Below are 17,537 nucleotides of genomic sequence, written 5' to 3' on the forward strand. Positions count from 1 at the left end.
CCATTTTTGTGTGTCCTAAATACTCTTATACTAACTCAATATGTGTTTTTCTGTTTTTAGGATCTGCACTTTATGTATACAATAACGCAGTTTTCAACCCTGAAGACTGGCATGGAATTCAAGAAATTGCAAGGAGTAGGAAAAAAGATGACCCCCTGAAGGTTGGAAGGTTTGGAATTGGGTTCAACTCTGTGTACCATATAACAGGTGCGAAGCATTTTTGGACATATAACGGTTGGGTAACAAGTTTTTTTTTTTTTTTGACTGCTTACAAAGTTGCATTATGGTGATGTTTCATCTATCTGTCTAGCTACTAAATACAAATGCAGATGTACCATAGTGTCATTGCTAAGTTGACAAGACCGCCTAAAAAGCCACTCGAACACACCAGCTATGGTTCATTTAAAAATGTCTTGGATGCCCTGCCCTCCATCCTTCTTTACACCTCTACCTTTTCAGTCTACCCCCTCTATAACCCGAGTGTTCTCTTATTTTTCTTTCTCCACCCTCTCCTTCCTTTTTCCTCCTACTATCATTCTTTCCCACCTATCTTTGTTGTTCTCCAGCAATTTGCTATAATACATACCGGTTTATTGCCAATACATACCTCCTAGACAGCGGCCTACCATGCAGAGAATAGTAGACAATAATCTGGATATATCTTCAACACACTGTAATTGTATCTTTATGTTCTACAGTCTCCCATTCAATTATTGTTTGACTTGCTTATGCACCTGAATCTTGGTAATTTCTATACTGATTCTTACTGTGAGGACTGTTATACGATGATACTGCCATGCCCTAACTTCTTATTCACTGAATTATGCACTCATACTTTTGCTAGTCGGTCAACAGGATGGTAAACGTAAACCATACAGGGCCACATTTTTATTCATTTTAATGACAAGCATACAATAACTTATGTACGATAAATGCAGTGAACAAATATGCTAAAGGTCCATAATAATAAATTAAAAACCAAAAAAGTCACGCTAGTCAAGGTGAAAATCAAAATATACAATGAAGAGAAAAGTTTATTATGTGTCCTTGAAAAAATGCAAAAAGTGATCGGGCGAAATAACAATGATGATAAAAACCGAAGGTAAGTCATATAAAGTCTAAAATGTGTATATATAGGTGAGAGTCCACATGATGTACAAAAGAAAAAACTCCAACAGGATGATTCTTTCATAAAGGTTCCACCACCAAGGAGCATGCAGATCCTCGTGTGACGCTAATTACGCTGTTAAGGGGAACTCTTACAAGATGATGTGGCCCTCCTATTGCTAGTGAGGTCAAATGGGCATGCAGGTAAACCCCTGCAGGATATATGGTAATCCACCAAGCCTCTGGAGCTGGCTGAAGATCGGGAAATTCCTCCAAGATACCCTACTCACATCTGAGAGTCTCGATCGGCCAAAAAGAAGACATGTATATGAAAAGAAGGCTTCAATAGTTTATTAAAGTCCTAAAAAATGTATTGATAAAAGCCAAAAGGGGTAGTACTCACAAACATAAAAACGGTCAAAAGCGTTGAATTTAATGCGTTACACGGCAAACAGAGAACAGAGCTACGCTCTGACGTCATTACGCCCCACGTGACCCCAGAAGTGCGGGTGACTTTTGTTTTTTCTTTGCCAGCAAACGCATTTTATTCAATGCTTGTAACCATTTTATGTTTTTTCTTTTTTTTTGTACATCATGTGGAATCTATATATACGGTTTAGGATTTATATGAATTAACTTTTTTGCATTTTTTCAAGGACACATAATATACTTTTCTCTTCATTGTATGTTTTTATTTTTTATTTTCACTTTGACTAGCACTACTTTTTTTTGCTTTAAATTCATGTCCACTATGGTTATATAAACTATGGTTATATATTATGGTCTGTCACTGCTGTCTTGTATTTAAATTTTATTTTTTCTTTAGCGCAATATACCATTTTGTATTGATCCATACTAATAAATGCTATCCCAGTCTCAGTTATAAGGGAGATCACCCCTCTACAGTATGTTATCCACAGAGAGTCATAGCTTGCAAGTGAGAGTAAGGGGTGAGCATACTGATTCCATGGGGTTTTCTATTGATAAAAAATGTGTGTATGCATTGTCAGACTTCAGTGAATTGCGTCTTCAAAGCCCTTGCAATAGTTTGGCAGCTAATAATACATACGTGGCTAATTTATTTATAGATTTTGGGGCCTAGTGGGGGAGGTAGGTTTAAGATGGAAAAAGCACAAACCAAGAATGCTTAGGTTTGTCTGCAACTCTGTGACATAGAAAACTTGAGAAAAAATGTTCTCAAGTGGAGGACCTCTTTAACCACTTCCAGACCTTAGGTGTTTTTCAGATTTGGTGTTTGCAAGACTAAAACAGTTTTTCCTGCTAGAAAATTACTTAAAACCCCCAAACGTTGTATATATTTTTTTCTAACACCCTAGAGAATAAAATAGTGGTCATTCCAATACTTTTTGTCACACCGTATTTGCGCAGCGGTCTTACAAGCGCACTTTTTTTTGGAAAAAATTCACTTTTTTGAATTAAAAAATAAGACAACAATAAATTTGGCCCAATTTTTTTATATATTGTGAAAGATAATGTTACGCCGAGTAAAATGATGCCCAACATGTCACGCTTAAAACGTGGCATGGCGTCAAACTTTTACCCTTAATAATCTCAATAGGCGATGTTTAAAAAATTCTAGAGATTGCATTTTTTGAGCTACAGAGTAGCTCTAGGGCTATAATTATTGCTCTCGCTCTAACGATCGCGGCGATACCTCACTTGTGTGATTTGAACACCGTTTTCATATGCGGGCGCTACTCGCGTATGCGTTTGCTTCTGCGCGCGAGCTCGTCGGGACGGGGCACTTTAAAAAAATTTTTTTGTTGTTTTCTTATTTATTTTTATTTATTTTATTATTTTTTACACTGAAAAAAAAAATAATAATAATTTGATCACTTTTATTCCTATTACAAGGAATGTAAACATCCCTTGTAATAGAAAAAAGCATGACAGGTCCTCTTAAATATGAGATCTGGGGTCAAAAAGACCTCGGATCTCATATTTGGACTTAAATGCAAAAAAAAAAAAAATGTCATTTTTCAAATGACCAAAAAAAAAATTGTCTCTTTAAGAGGCTGGGCGAGACTGACGTTTTGACGTCACTTCCGCCCAGCCGAGCTATGGGGACGGGCGAAGGAGATTTTTCCTTCAGTCTCGTCCCCGCTCACCAGCCGACAGCACCCGATCGCCTCCGCCGCTACCGACGGCTACGGTAAGCGGCGGAGGGCGCGGGAAAGCGGCGGGAGGGGGGGGCCCTCTCCCGCCACCGATAACGGCGATCTCGCGGCGAATCCGCCGCGGAGACCGCCATTATCGGATTCCAGACCGCGCACCCTAAAGATCGATACCTCGGTTGTGGCAGCAGCTGCTGCCGTTACCGAGATATCAATCTTTAAAAACAGGACGTACATCGTCGTGCGCAGGTCTGGAAGTGGTTAAAAACGTAATGTCTAGCTAAAACATGTTTTCTTGTTTTGGTTAGAGTAGGCATAAAAAGGAACTTATTTATTGATTTTTTGATCTTGGGCTACTTTCCCATTTTTTAGACTCATGTGCACAAGACATTTTTGAGGGAATAGTAAATGCAGCCCTATATTATGAGAGCCAGAAAAGGTAGGAATACTAGAAATGATATAACATAAAGATCAGAGAGAAATTCAAATAATAAATATGAAAAGAAGATAAATGAAACGTTTTTGGAACTTTATATTTTAATTTAAAGGCGCAGATCTGGGGAAGGGTACAGAAACATTTCTGCAGCATTGAAGGTCCCAATGAGCACAGTGGCCCCCATCATCCATTAATGGAAAAGATTGGCACCCACCAGCACTCTTCCTAAAGCGGGCCGCCCAGCCAAATTGAGCGATCGGGGTAGAAGGGTCTTAGTCAGGGAGGTGACCAAGAACCTGATGGTCACTGTGACAGAGCTCCTGTGTTTCTCTGTGGAGAGAGGAAAACCTTCCAGAAGAACAACCATATCTGCAGCACTCCACCAATCAGGCCTGTATTGCAGAGTGGCCAGACGGAAGCCACTTCTCAATAAAAGGCACATGACGGCCTATCGGGAATTTGAAAAAAGGCACCTGAAGGATCTGAGGAACAAAATGCTCTGGTCTAATAAAACAAAGATTGAACTCTTTGGCCTGAATGGCAAGCATCATGTTTTTCAGCGGCAGGAACTGGGAGACTAGTCAGGATCGAGGGAAAGACGAATGCAGCAATGTATAGAGACATCCCTGATGAAAACCTGCTCCAGAGCACTCTGGACCTTTTAGAATGGGGCAAAGGTTCATCTTCCAACAGGACAATGAACCTAAGCACATAGCTAATATAACAAATAAGTGGCTAAGGGACAACTCTGTGTATGTCCTTGAGTGGCCCAGCCAGAGCCCAGAATTGAACCTGATTGAACATCTCTGGAGAGATCTGAAAATGTGCACTGATGCTCCTGATCCAACCTGATGGCGCTTGAGAAGTCCTGCAAAGAAGAATGTGGGAAGCTGCCCAAAAATAGGTGTGCCAAGCTTGTAGCATCATACTCAAAAAGACTTGAGGCTGTAATTGGTGCCAAAGGTGCTTAAACAAAGTATTGAGCAAAGGCTGTGAATACTTATGTACATGGGATTTTTTATTTTTAATAAATTTGCAAAGATTTCAAACATATTACTTTTACATTGTCATTATGTGGTATTGTTTGTAGAATTTAGAAGAAAATGATGAATTTAATAAATTTTGGAATAAGGCTGAACCATAACAAAAAGTGAAGCGCTGTAAATACCTCCCAGTTAGTTTGAGGTCATGTCCGTGTTCTTGATTTTGGTTTCAGAAAAAGCTGCCTTCCTGAACCTTATTCACCCTTTTGATGTATTTAAAAGTTTCAATCATGTCTTTCCTTTTCCTTCATGTCTCCCCTTTTCCTTCTTCATGTCTCCCCTTTTCCTTCTTCATGTCTCCCCTTTTCCTTCTTCATGTCTCCCCTTTTCCTTCTTCATGTCTCCCCTTTTCCTTCTTCATGTCTCCCCTTTTCCTTCTTCATGTCTCCCCTTTCCCTTCTATAAGTGGATCAAATTTATGCATTTTATGTTTATTACTCATTGATTTGTGCTTATAAGATCAAATATTGCCTGTTTTGTGAACTACTAAAAAAATGATTGTTGCTAATCTAAATCTGATGACGCATAAAGATTTGTTTCTATTTTTCATTTGCAGATGTTCCCAGTATTTTTAGTGGAGATCAAATTGGGATTCTGGATCCACACCAGGTACTCTTTGGACGCCACGAGTCAGGCCAGTGTTGGAACATTAAAGAGGACAGCAAAGAAATAAGTGAACTTGAGGACCAATTTGCCCCGTTTGTTAACATTTTCGGAAGCACTAAAGAAACCTTTACAGAAGGTCATTTCCATGGAACCTTCTTCAGATTTCCTCTTCGTATCCAACCCTCCTTGCTAAGTAGCAATTTGTACAATAAAGAAAAGGTCCTAGAACTCTATGAATCCTTCAGAGCTGATGCAGACACTGTTCTTCTGTTTCTAAAGAATGTCCAAAAAGTGTCCCTTCACATAAGAGAGGCAGATGGCTCTGAAAAGCTAATTTTCAGGGTTACAGCTAGCGAGAACAAGCTTCTGAAACATGATAGACCCAACTCTATTAAGATTCTTGGGTCATCAATTGATGGCTATTGCAAAGGTGTGCCAAGCAATAGTATAACTTGTGTAACATATCATGTAAATATTGTTGTTGAGGATGAAAGTGTCAAGGAAACGCAGACTTCCTCATGGTTGGTTTGCAACAGTGTTGGGGGCCGGGGCATATGCAATGAATTAGATTGTCTTGCTGATGACCTCAAATTTGTTCCTGCTATTGGAATTGCCATGCCTTTATGGAGCAATGGTGGGGAAAAGGGAGCTGAGTCACAGTTTGTTGGAAGGGCCTTTTGCTTTCTTCCTTTACCTCCAGGAGATGAAAGTAAGACAGGTCTTCCAGTTCACATCAGCGGTTTCTTTGGCTTAACAGACAACCGTAGGAGTATCAAATGGAGAGAACTGGACCAGTGGCGGGATCCTGCTGCGCTTTGGAATGAACTTCTTGTCAAGAATGTTGTCCCAAAAGCATATGCCACTCTTATCTTAGAAGCCATTAAGAGAATGGAGACTGAAGAGAATCCAGATTTCCCTCTGTCTGCTGAAAGAATCTACAGAGTGTGGCCAGAGGTGGAAAAAATTAGGACACACTGGAAACCCATCGTAGAACCTCTTATGAAGATGTTATGCCAGAATGCAGTAATTTTCTCCACCAAGAAGTGCTGGTTAAAAGAATGTGATGTCAATTTCACTGAGATAGATGAAGGCAAAGAGTACACAAAATCCGTCCTGAACTACCTCGAGAACTCAGGGACTCACATTGCCAGGGTACCGGCAAATGTTGCTGCTGCATTCCAGATCCCATTAAATAATTCAAAGCCCGTAAAGAAAGTCACCCCTTCTCTTGTGCGTCAGGTCTTGAGGAAATGTGCACACAAGGGACCTAAACATGAGAAGCTTCACCTAGTTGAGTTTATACTCAGTGATGAGAACTACAGTGAACTTATAGGATTAGAAATGCTTCCTCTGCAAAATGGGAATTTTATTTCTTTCTCTTCATCTGTATCTGATAAGGATGTTGTTTACATCACCTCCGAGGAGTTCCCCAGGTATAATTGTGATATTAGCACTTTTTGTGTCATTGAATTGTTAATTTTTTGTTTTTTTTAAATTAAACATTTATTGCGTACTTCAGAAAGACAGTAAATCTTACAGAAAGGCAATAGTAATACAAAACTTAGAGATGCATCCAATATCATAGTAATAGTAGAGCAGGATGTGTCACAGCATGTTTTAGGTACAAAAAAGGCAAATAAGGATAAAGCATACCCGACACGTAATAAAGGGTGTCATTTAGTGTTCCGATTACCTGTTCTTGTTTTGGTTCACTTTGTCATTTAAAAAAAAACAAGCTTATAAATTGCCCATGCAGGAACAAGCAACATGTTCATTTTAAGCTGCCCCCTAGGAGCTGCTTATACTAATCCTCTCCTACCACCCCGTCTGCCTCTGGGAGCAAGGATTACATGCGCCATGTAAGCTCTCAGTTGATGCCAGTCAGAATTTATGTAGGGCTGAAGACTCTCTCCCCACATGCAATGTTTCAGCCTAGGACTAATGACCATTCACCAATGTTGTCATAGGAGGGGAAGGGAAATGCATCACATGAGTACTGTATCTGGAAGTACGTGTATTTTTAATATATATCAATATGATATCTGGTTTATATTGTGTTTTGTTATATATTATTTCTCAGATTTTTTTGTAGTATAGATAATCATGGGTGAGGAGTAGCCAGCATTTAGGTAAATGCCAGAGAAATCTGCTTGGATCCTTCTGTGGTTTATTTCTATGTACCTTCAGTTATAAGATCTAGACTAGCAGTTGCTTTTAAACTGTAAGCAGAATTTAGTATCTCTCCTTTGGGATTAATAAATAATCGAGTCTGAATCTCTAAGCTGTATAAGAGCACTGAAATTGCCATTACATTTTTTAATGATCAAAGCAAGCTCACCCATCCATCTATATCTCCATGCTTTATTTTGTTGATCTGTCACTTCGACAAAAAAAACCCTAGTATTTCTAGCCACGCCATCTTGAGTAAGGCAGATGCTTTATGTAGCATTTCCTTCCCGAAATCTATCTGCTCTTAGCTCAGGCATGAAGGTATAGCGAAGAAAGACTTGTATCAGTGGCCACACATGGAGATTGGTTCATGTTAACATTTCCATTTGTTTTGTGTCAGATTTTTAGCATTTTTTCACTCGCCTATCAGAGAGGTGTTTTATGGAATATTATTTTCTATTTATTAATTAACTTCATACTTTTTTCATACTCGCACATTGGTGTCACTCATTTGGTCTTCTGTTCCTCTGCTGGCTTGGTATGGGACACCCCTTTTTTTGTTTATATGCTGTAATTTTTGACCAGAGAGACACCGCCCACATTGGGTATATAATGTTAGTGAGCTAATATACAGGGCCCTTTGAAGAAATTTGGGGGCCCCCAGCACAATGGGGGGCCCCAAGCACCCCCCCCCCCCGCACGCAAAGCCTACGTTAGCGATACACTAATTTTTTACACCCATGTTCTTACTCCTCCCCCCCCCTTCCTAGTCCCTATGTTTTTCTATTCTCACCTCCCCTTCTTCCCTGTTGACTGCCGCTGTAGCGTGGCCAAGCTCCTCTTCCTCCTGTCAGCCCAGTGTTCTATCATTATAGGTCCCCAGTCCCCTATCACATAGTGCCCAGGCCAGGCCGGGTACCGCGTGGTACAGGAGATTCCGTTTCCGGCCAGGAACAGGAAACTGAATCTCCTGTACCACGCATGGTACCCGGCCGGACTGACAGGACTCCAGGAGGAAGGAAGAGGAGCTCGGCCACGCTACAGCCTGGGAAGGGGAAGTTGTTTTGCCTGTCCTGTAGCGACAGGCCTGCACATATATATGCCCTTTCTTTTCTTTTTTTGTTTATAGGGCAAAGAAAGCCCTTTCTTCCCTCCGCTAGTTGAAAGAAAATAAAAGTTGCCATTGAAGGCTCCTGGGATGTATGACATAGTTTTGGCCTAGGCAGGAAACCAGGAAGCAACTGAATTAATGAAAAAAAAAGTTTAAAACAAGTACATAACATTTACCTTTACAATCTATTTACTAATGCTAGCAGCAATTTATTAATATTGATTGAAAGTGTTTAGTTCCGCTTTTAAATGACTTTATACACTCAAATGAAATAAAATATTAGATTTCAATTTACTGTGATAACATAACAAAAATTATGAAAACCCACTGGTTGCTGTAAGTTTACTGCACTCTGCCAGCAATCATAGTGCTTTTCACATTTAAAACCGTGTATATAGGTTTTCTGTTTTTCATCTATTCAGAAAGCGGTGTAACAGCCAGGCAACGTATTCAGCAGGAGGTCAGGTGTGGCAGCTCATGTATTTATCCCATGTTTCTTTCACAAAAGCCATATAATGGTACTATATGGAACAAAGTGAAACTTCATCCTCTGCACAAATATACAGTATGTGTATATGTATGTGTGTGTGTGTGTATATATATATATATATATATATATATATATATATATATATATATATATATATATATATATATATATATATATATATATATATATATATATATATATATATATATAAAATGATTAACTGCTATTTGAGGTCCTGAATAGTGTACCCCAAAGAACATGCCTATGCTTTCTATCAGCAATGCTTGAATGACAAGAGTGGACGGCCCTAATCTCAAATGCTGTCAAAGGTAAAATGGTTCAAATATTTATAATTCCACTTTAAAGCGGTTCTCCACCCTAAAGTGGAGTCCCGCTGATCGGAACCCTCCCCCCCTCCGGTGTCACATTTGACACCTTTCAGGGGGGAGGGGGGTGCAGATACCTGTCTAACAGGTATTTGCACCCACTTCCGGCCCGGCATTCACGGGCAAAAGACGGGCATTCGGTCACATCCCGTCGCCCCCCCCCCCGTTGTGTGCTGGGAACACTCGGCTCCCAGCACACAGCGGGAGCCAATCGGCGGGCGCGGCGCGACTCGCGCATGCGCCGTAGGGAACCGGGCAGTGAAGCCGCAGCGCTTCACTTCCTGGTTCCCTCAGCGTGGATGGCGGGGGGAGCAGCAGAGAGACGAGCGATCGCTCGTGCTCTGCTGCGATCGGCGCTGGACTCCAGGACAGGTAAGTGTCCTAATATTAAAAGTCAGCAGCTGCAGTATTTGTAGCTGCTGGCTTTTAATATGTTTTTTTAGTGGCACATCCGCTTTAAATTGTAGTAGGATTCTGCTCAGTGGCCATTTTAGACCAAGTAGTTTTTTTAAGAAAACACAAATGAATGTCCAAAACAATATTTGAAACAATTTCATAACTTTCTTCTTCTTTTTTTTTTTTTTCGCTTAGGGCATTATTCCCTGGTCTAGAAGGAAGGCTTCTTTCTGAAGATTTAAAACCAGAAATTTTGGCTGCTTTGAAGGAAGCAGCAATAAGTCGAGGTAATAGATTCTAAATGATTTTCTTTTGTTAAGATTCTCATGTGAAATGTCTTTTTTGTTTTTCTATGTGAAATCATACAGAATTTTTTTTTTTTTTTTAGCATTTACTATTCACTAATCACTATACTGTCAACAGAGTTAAAATTGCTATAAAAAGAGTTGTAGTGATTTAAAAAAAATAAGCACTGCAGATTGAGACAGGCAATTTAAAAAAAGAAAAAAAATACAATATGACTTGTGTAGCAATTGTATACACAATATACTGTATTTATTGGCGTATAACACTCACTTTTTTACCCTGAAAATAGAGGGTAAACTGCCTGCGTGTTATACGCAGGGGGCCGTGGAAAGTTTTTTTCCTGAAACTTCCCTATTAAAGTTAGGGTGCGTGTTATACGCCTGTGCGTGTTATACCCCGATAAATACGGTATATATATTTTTTTGTTTGCTATTTTTTTTTCTGCTGAAGGTGAAGTTACCCTCTAACCTTCCCCTCACCTGAATCCTAATACCTAAAGTGAACCTGTTCACAGATCATGTAAATTAGGCCCCTTGCACATGGGGCCGTCCAGCTGACAGGTGCAACATCCAGCCCCACTGCAGGCAGCCTGGCAAAGAATGCTGTACCGTGTGAATGGCTCTGTGTGCAAGGAGCCTAAAGTATTTACATATTCTGAACATGGTCGTGAAAACACTTAAAAGAAGCTCTAAAGCATCCCTGTATCTGTAAGTATGAGGCCGGATTAACACTGGCACGACGCAACACTCGTCCTACTTTGAATCCGACTTTTCCCTGTGTCTTGAAGTCAGAGATGCGTCCGACTTCAATGAACGGGGATCCGACTTGTATCCCTGCCAATACCAGGCACTGTGTTTGGTATGAATCTTGAGGGGGAACGCCACACCAAATTTTAAATAAAAACCCGGCATGGGTTCCCCCTCCAAGAGAATACCAGACCCTTATCTGAGCACGCAGTCCAGCCGGTTGCCCCCCTGAACCGTTCCAGGCCGCATGTTCTCAACACGGGGGGGGGGCACCCTGCAGCCCACCCACACCAAAGCATCCTGTCCCCATGTTGATGAGGACAAGGGCCTCTTCCTGACAACCCTGGCCGTTGGTTATCGGGGTCTGCGGGGGGCTTATCGGAATCTGGGAGCCCCCTTAATAAGTGGGCCCCCAGATCCTGGCCCCCCACCCTATGTGAATGAGTATGGGTTACATCATACCCCTACTCATTCACCTGGGGGGGAAAAGTGTCAAGAAAAAAAAACACACTAGAAAGGTTTTTAAAGTAATTTATTAGGCAGGTCCGGGGGTCTTCTTCTGACTTCGGGGGTCACATCCGACTTCTGCGCTCTCTCCGGCCTCTTCTCCATGCTCTCCGGCCTCTTCTCCATACTCTCCGGCCTCTTCTCCATGCTCTCCGGCCTCTTCTCCATGCTCTCCGGCCTCTTCTCCATGCTCTCCGGCCTCTTCTCCATGATCTCTGGTGTCTTCTCCATGATCTCTGGTGTCTTCTCCATGATCTCTGGTGTCTTCTCCATGCTCTCTGGTGTCTTCTCCATGCTCTCTGGTGTCTTCTCCACGCTCTCTGGTGTCTTCTCCACGCTCTCCGGTGTCTTCTCCACGCTCTCCGGTGTCTTCTCCACGCTCTCCGGTGTCTTCTCCACACTCTCCGGTGTCTTCTCCACACTCTCCGGTTCTTTTCCCGCTCTCTGGTGACTTCTGCTGGCCTCCTCCGCTATCTTCTGCCAGCTCTTTTACTAGCGGTAGCCTGGTCTTCTCCGTCATCTTCTTACTTCTTCTCTTCTTCCGATGTTGGCACAACGCTCTCTCCATCATTCCTCGGGCGGTGACGTCATAAGGGGCGCGGAGAAGAGGCCGGAGAGAGCAGAGGAGTCGGGAAGTGACCCCTGAAGTCAGAAGACCCCTGGAGCTGCCTAATAAATTACTTTAAAAACCTGTCTAGTGTGTTTTTTTTTTTATTGACACTTTTTTTCCACAGGTGAATGGGTAGGGGTACGATCTACCCCATACTCATTCACATAGGGTGGGGGGCCGGGATCTGGGGGCCCCTTATTAATGGGGGCTCCCGGATTCTGATAAGCCCCCTGCCTGCAGACCCTGACAACCAACTACCAGGGTTGTCGGAAAGAGGCCCTTGTCCTCATCAACATGGGGATAGGGTGCTTTGGGGTGGGGGGGGGGGCGTAGGGCGTCCCCTGGCCCATAGCACCCACACCCCATGTTGAAGGCATGCGGCCTGGTATGGTTTAGGAGGGGGGCACTTGCTCGTCCCCACCCCCTTTCCTGACCGGCCGGGCTGCGTGCTTGGATAAGGGTCTGGTTTCGATTTTGAGGGGACCACCACATCGTTTTTCGGCGTAGGGGGTTCCTCTTAAAGTCCATACCAGACCCAAGGGCCTGGTATGCTTTTGGAGGGGGAATCCATGCCGGGTTTTTATTTAAAATTTGGCATGGAGTTCCCCCTTTGAGAGCACAAGTCGCATGACAAAGTCGGATCATGCAAGACGGCGTTCCGACTTTGATCCGACTTCAATAATATTCAATGGGCTGAAGTAGGATCAAAGTCGGACCAAAGTAGTACAAAGAGCATGTGTTTGACCAGTTAAAACGGCTCCCATAGTGAAACATTGATTTTCACAAGTCGTGCGCCATGAGCTCCCAATGTCGGAGCGTTTGTCGCACCAGTGTGAACCGAGCCTTAGAGAGGAATACATTTTCAGAGTTATACCAGAGTTATTTAAATCTCGGCTTGTTTTTTATGGAGAGCTGAATCTTGGCAGCTTGCTAGCTTTCTAATGTAGACACACTGCAGGTGTGTTTCCAGGCCCCTGGTGCCCTACATGCGACTCACAAGCTTTTGGACGTCATTTAGATAGAGTGGCAGCGGGGTGCTGGGCACTGGAACACTGTCTGTATTCCAGCACTTAACCCTAAAAAAGAGCCTGTACTACAAGGCAGAGTTGTCTTCTCCCACAGCACAAGTAAAATCCCGGCCTGGGGAGTAAGAGAGCATTGCATTTGATAATGTAATGACGACCAATGCAGGGTGAGAGTGGTTAACTGATTGCTACTGTCTAGCAATGATTGGGGGGGTTAGCATTCACTGCCACTCAACACCATTGTAGGGTAATGTGTGGTGGTTAACTTTTACTGCCACCAATGCAGAAGTGGGGGGGTTAACGTCCACTGTCATTAACACAAATGTGAGAGGGGGAGGGGAATGGGAGGTTAATAGTACTGACACCAGTCTTGGAGATTCTTAGTGCTTCCACTGACACCTACATTGGCAGTTATGATTATTGACACCAATGCTGATGCTGCTGTACACCAACTTCCTCAATGTGCATTGCAATGCAGCAGAGCTGAAATTTTGTGTAATTAAAGAGGAGCTCCAGTCTGGAAAAATAAATACAAATAAAAGTCAGCAGCTACAAATACTGTAGCTGCTGAATTTTTATATAATGAAACTTACCTGTCCAGGGATCCCGCGATGTTGGCAACTCAAGCTGATTCGTCAATCTGCTTTGGTTCAGGCGCCAGCATTGTAAGTAAAGGAAAATGGCAGTGAAGCCTTTCTGAATGTTCCCACCATCTTCTAGGACCTGTGTGTGTCCCAGAAGTTAGCGGGGGAAGAAGCATGGTTCGGAAATGCACATATATCGCTGAATGGCAATCTTGCCCGGAAGCGAACAAGCGAAGCTTTCCCTTTAGGGTGGAGATCCACTTTAAGGTACATGCTACCCCATTTGTTTTGGATGGGCTGCCTAACTTGACGCAATGCACTTCGTTGCACAAACATGTGCTACCATTGTGTGGCCCTCTGGAAGTGTTGGGGGCCACACTGGAGGCCCTTTATAATTTTAAAGTTGACTACAAACTTTAGGATTTTTGAGGATCTTTGAGAAAGAATGAATAACTTCATATTAAAAGAAGCTAAAGAGGGCTTGTTTTAAAGCTCTTTTACTTCTTGTAACGTTTAATGTCTACAGTCTGGACATTCGCAGTAAATTATTTATATGCAATTTGCTATGTTTACTTTCAAATGACCTTTAACTACTTGGACCCCCGGCCATAGACAAAAGACGACCACAAGGTGGCTCTCAAATGACGGGAGGACGTCTTTTGACGTCCTCGGCTCCTCTGGCCACTGGGGGGCCCGCCGCATCACTGAGGTGCCACACAGATCCACATCCTGTCAGGGAGAGGAGACTGATGCTGTGTCCCTTGTACATAGGGACACAGATCGTTCACCTCCCACAGTTAGAATCACTAGTAGGGAACACATTTAACCCCTTCCTCGCCCCCTAGTGTTAACCCCTTCCCTGCCAGTCACATTTATACAGTAATCAGTGCATATATATAGCACTGATTACTGTATAAATGTGAATGGTCCCAAAAATGTGTCAAAAGTGTCCGATGTGTCCACCATAATGTCGCAGTCCCAATAAAAATCACAGATCGCCGTCATTACTAGTAAATAAAATAATAAAAAAAATCATTCTGTCCCCTATTTTGTAGGCGGTATAACTTTTGCACAAACCAATCACTATACGCTTATTGCGATTTTTATTTAATTTTTTTACCAAAAATATGTAGGCAGGGAGGGGGTATAGGTGCCCAGTAAGCAAGTGGTTCATTTCGCCTGTCTGTAGGAGAAATATTGTAACCTGAGTATAAGACTACAATACAGACACTTATGGATCTATTTATTTAAAAAAAATAATCAATTGCAATTTGTCTAATATGTGTATTTCTCATGATTGTCCGGTTTATCTAGTGGCCACAAAGCAGTGTCTTCTTGAAATAATACAGATGGGAAAATACCGCAATATGGCCACTAGATGGAGCTGATGATAATGGGAAATACGCACATTTGACACATTACAGCGATTATTATTGTTTATATATTTTTTTTAATGAACAGACTCCTTTCTTGCAAAGATCTTTTATACCTCTTTTTAAACGGATAAAGTGCCCTGAATTCCAGTGTGCTCTAATATTCGAATACTGAAACTTTTGTGAACATTAGCCTTAGGTTTCAGTATTTTCATTGCAAAGCACCAAAGAATTCAAGGGGCGCTCGGGTTGTCAGAGAGGAGTAGAGGTACCTTAAATGTATTTAAATTTGTTATGTTACCATTTGTTTGTTATTGATTAATTCACTTTAGGTAAGTCTTTGTCATAATATGTATCTTCATATATCGTGTTCTTAATAGTGTGATATTACATTGTAGCACAACAGCTTCTGTGGGGATATGCAGGTACAGTAAACTGATTGCAGAACTGGAGTTTCATAGAATGCTGAAGTGTCTCGTTGCACCCAGTATGTTTTCCTAACACAAGTGTGACAGATTACTGTTTTAAACTACTAAGTGTTTAACAGATGAATATTATTGAGAGGCAGTATGTGCGTTCTTATTTCAATAGTGTCACCTAGGATGGAGCAATGTAATATTGAAATTTGCACATAAGTATCACAATTCAATCGCAATTCATCTAAGGGCTCTTTCACACATCCGTTCAGTTTTTCAGATCAGTTTTTTTTTTCATCAGTTGATCCGTTTTTCCATCAGTTTTTCCATCAGTTTTTCCATCAGTTTTTCCATCAGTTTTTCCATCAGTTTTTCCATCAGTTTTTCGTCAGTTTTTGCATCAGTTTTTGCATCAGTTTTTCCATCCGTTTTTTCATCCATTTTTTTTTTTTTGGGCTTTTTACATAGAAAAACGGATGTTAGCGGAACGGATGATAAACGGATCATCCGTTAATGTCCGTTTTTCGTCCGTTCCGTTTTTTAGACGGAAGAAAAATAGGGTTTTCTTCCGTCCAAAAAAACGGAACTGAACGCAGACGGATGCCAACGGACGTTAGCGGATGCTCATCCGCTAACGGACGCTAGCCCATAGGGAAGCATTGCGGTCCGTTAACGGACATCCAAAAAACGGACGAACGGAACGGACGTGTGAAAGAGCCCTAACTCTATCCTTGCTTTGCGATTTGTACTAATGGATGCGATCTCAGGGAAGCTAAACCTATTGACTCCCAGGTGGTGACCACTCCATAGAACAGAACACTTCCTCTGAACGCTTGAGCAGCGCTCAGCCCGACTCCGTTTTCTCCGGGCACGGGACTGTAAGTTCTAATTCCACTGCTGGAACACGGCGCTGTATGTAGCTGAGGCTGCATACAGTTTATACAGCACTCCCAGCTGCTGCAGCGTTTAATGAAGTAAATACAGTTGTGTGAAAAACTATTTGCCCCTTTTCTGATTTTTTTTTATTTTATTTATTTTTTGCATATTTCTCACACTTAAATGATTCAGATCACATACATTTTAATATTACACAAAGATAACCCGAGTAAATCCAAGATGCAGTTTTTAAAAATATTTAATTTATTAACCTCCCTGGCGGTATGATTCTGTCAGAAAAAACATGCTAAAAGCGGTACCATTATTTGCAAGGAAATTTGGCGTTTTATACTGTAGGTCTGTAATTTTTAGAAATAACTCACTTAAATCTGACCAAACAAGATTCTAATAGGCATCCCAGGTATGACATTTTTTTAAAAACAAAATTATAAATTATAATATAATAAATAATTATAACAAATAATAATATAATTATAATAAAAATTATTCAATAATGTAATCAAATCAAAATCACTGAAATTTGCTCAGTTGCAGAATTGTTGCTGTCATTATTTTTTTTTTTTATGACGAATTTCCCCACAAATCGCTATCGCACAATTCTGCAAGTGATTATAATTTATTATCGCTGTTTTTTAGCTGATCTAAAACCATTTTTGACATAAAGGGACACTTTTGGTTGCTATGGACAATCTACAGTTTGCAGGGAGAAAGAAACGTTTTTATTATATAAAATGACATGCATGACACAGGACAGACCACTAGGGACAAGGGGGGTGTGTTTTTTTTTACATACAGTACTGTAATCTATAAGATTACAGTATACTGTATGTAATGTGTTTGTTTACTTTTTTGAATTTGGCGCCGTTCTCCGTCCCCGTGCGTCGTAACGTCGCAGGGAACGGAGATCGGCGTCACACGGAGGCACTGTGTGAATCGAGCGAGGTCCCACTCGCTCACACAGCGCGGTGGCATCGCTGGATCCAGGGACAAGGTAAGTAACTTGTGCCTGTGGATCTAGCGAGGCAAGCCCGAGTCTGACTCGGGGTTTCCGCTCGCAGCAGGAAAATCTAACCCCGAGTCAGACTCGGGAAGACCGCCAGGCAGGTTAAGGGAAAAAAGCTGTTTAACCATTTAAGGACCGCCTCCTGCACATATACGTCGGCAGAATGGCACGGCTGGGCACATCAATGTATA

General features: G+C 41.7%; 1 protein-coding gene across 1 annotated transcript in view; it reads left to right on the top strand.

Annotated features, from left to right (window-relative positions):
• SACS (sacsin molecular chaperone) overlaps nt 1-17,537 on the top strand; it is an 87,298-nt gene that overhangs the window by 46,233 nt on the left and 23,528 nt on the right. Inside the window, 3 exon segments of the mRNA XM_040340518.1 lie at nt 61-207; nt 5,278-6,760; nt 10,075-10,166. Coding sequence (XP_040196452.1) covers nt 61-207; nt 5,278-6,760; nt 10,075-10,166 — 1,722 coding nt within the window.

This window comes from Rana temporaria, chromosome 2 (assembly GCF_905171775.1).
Source record: "Rana temporaria chromosome 2, aRanTem1.1, whole genome shotgun sequence".
Lineage (NCBI taxonomy): Eukaryota > Metazoa > Chordata > Amphibia > Anura > Ranidae > Rana > Rana temporaria.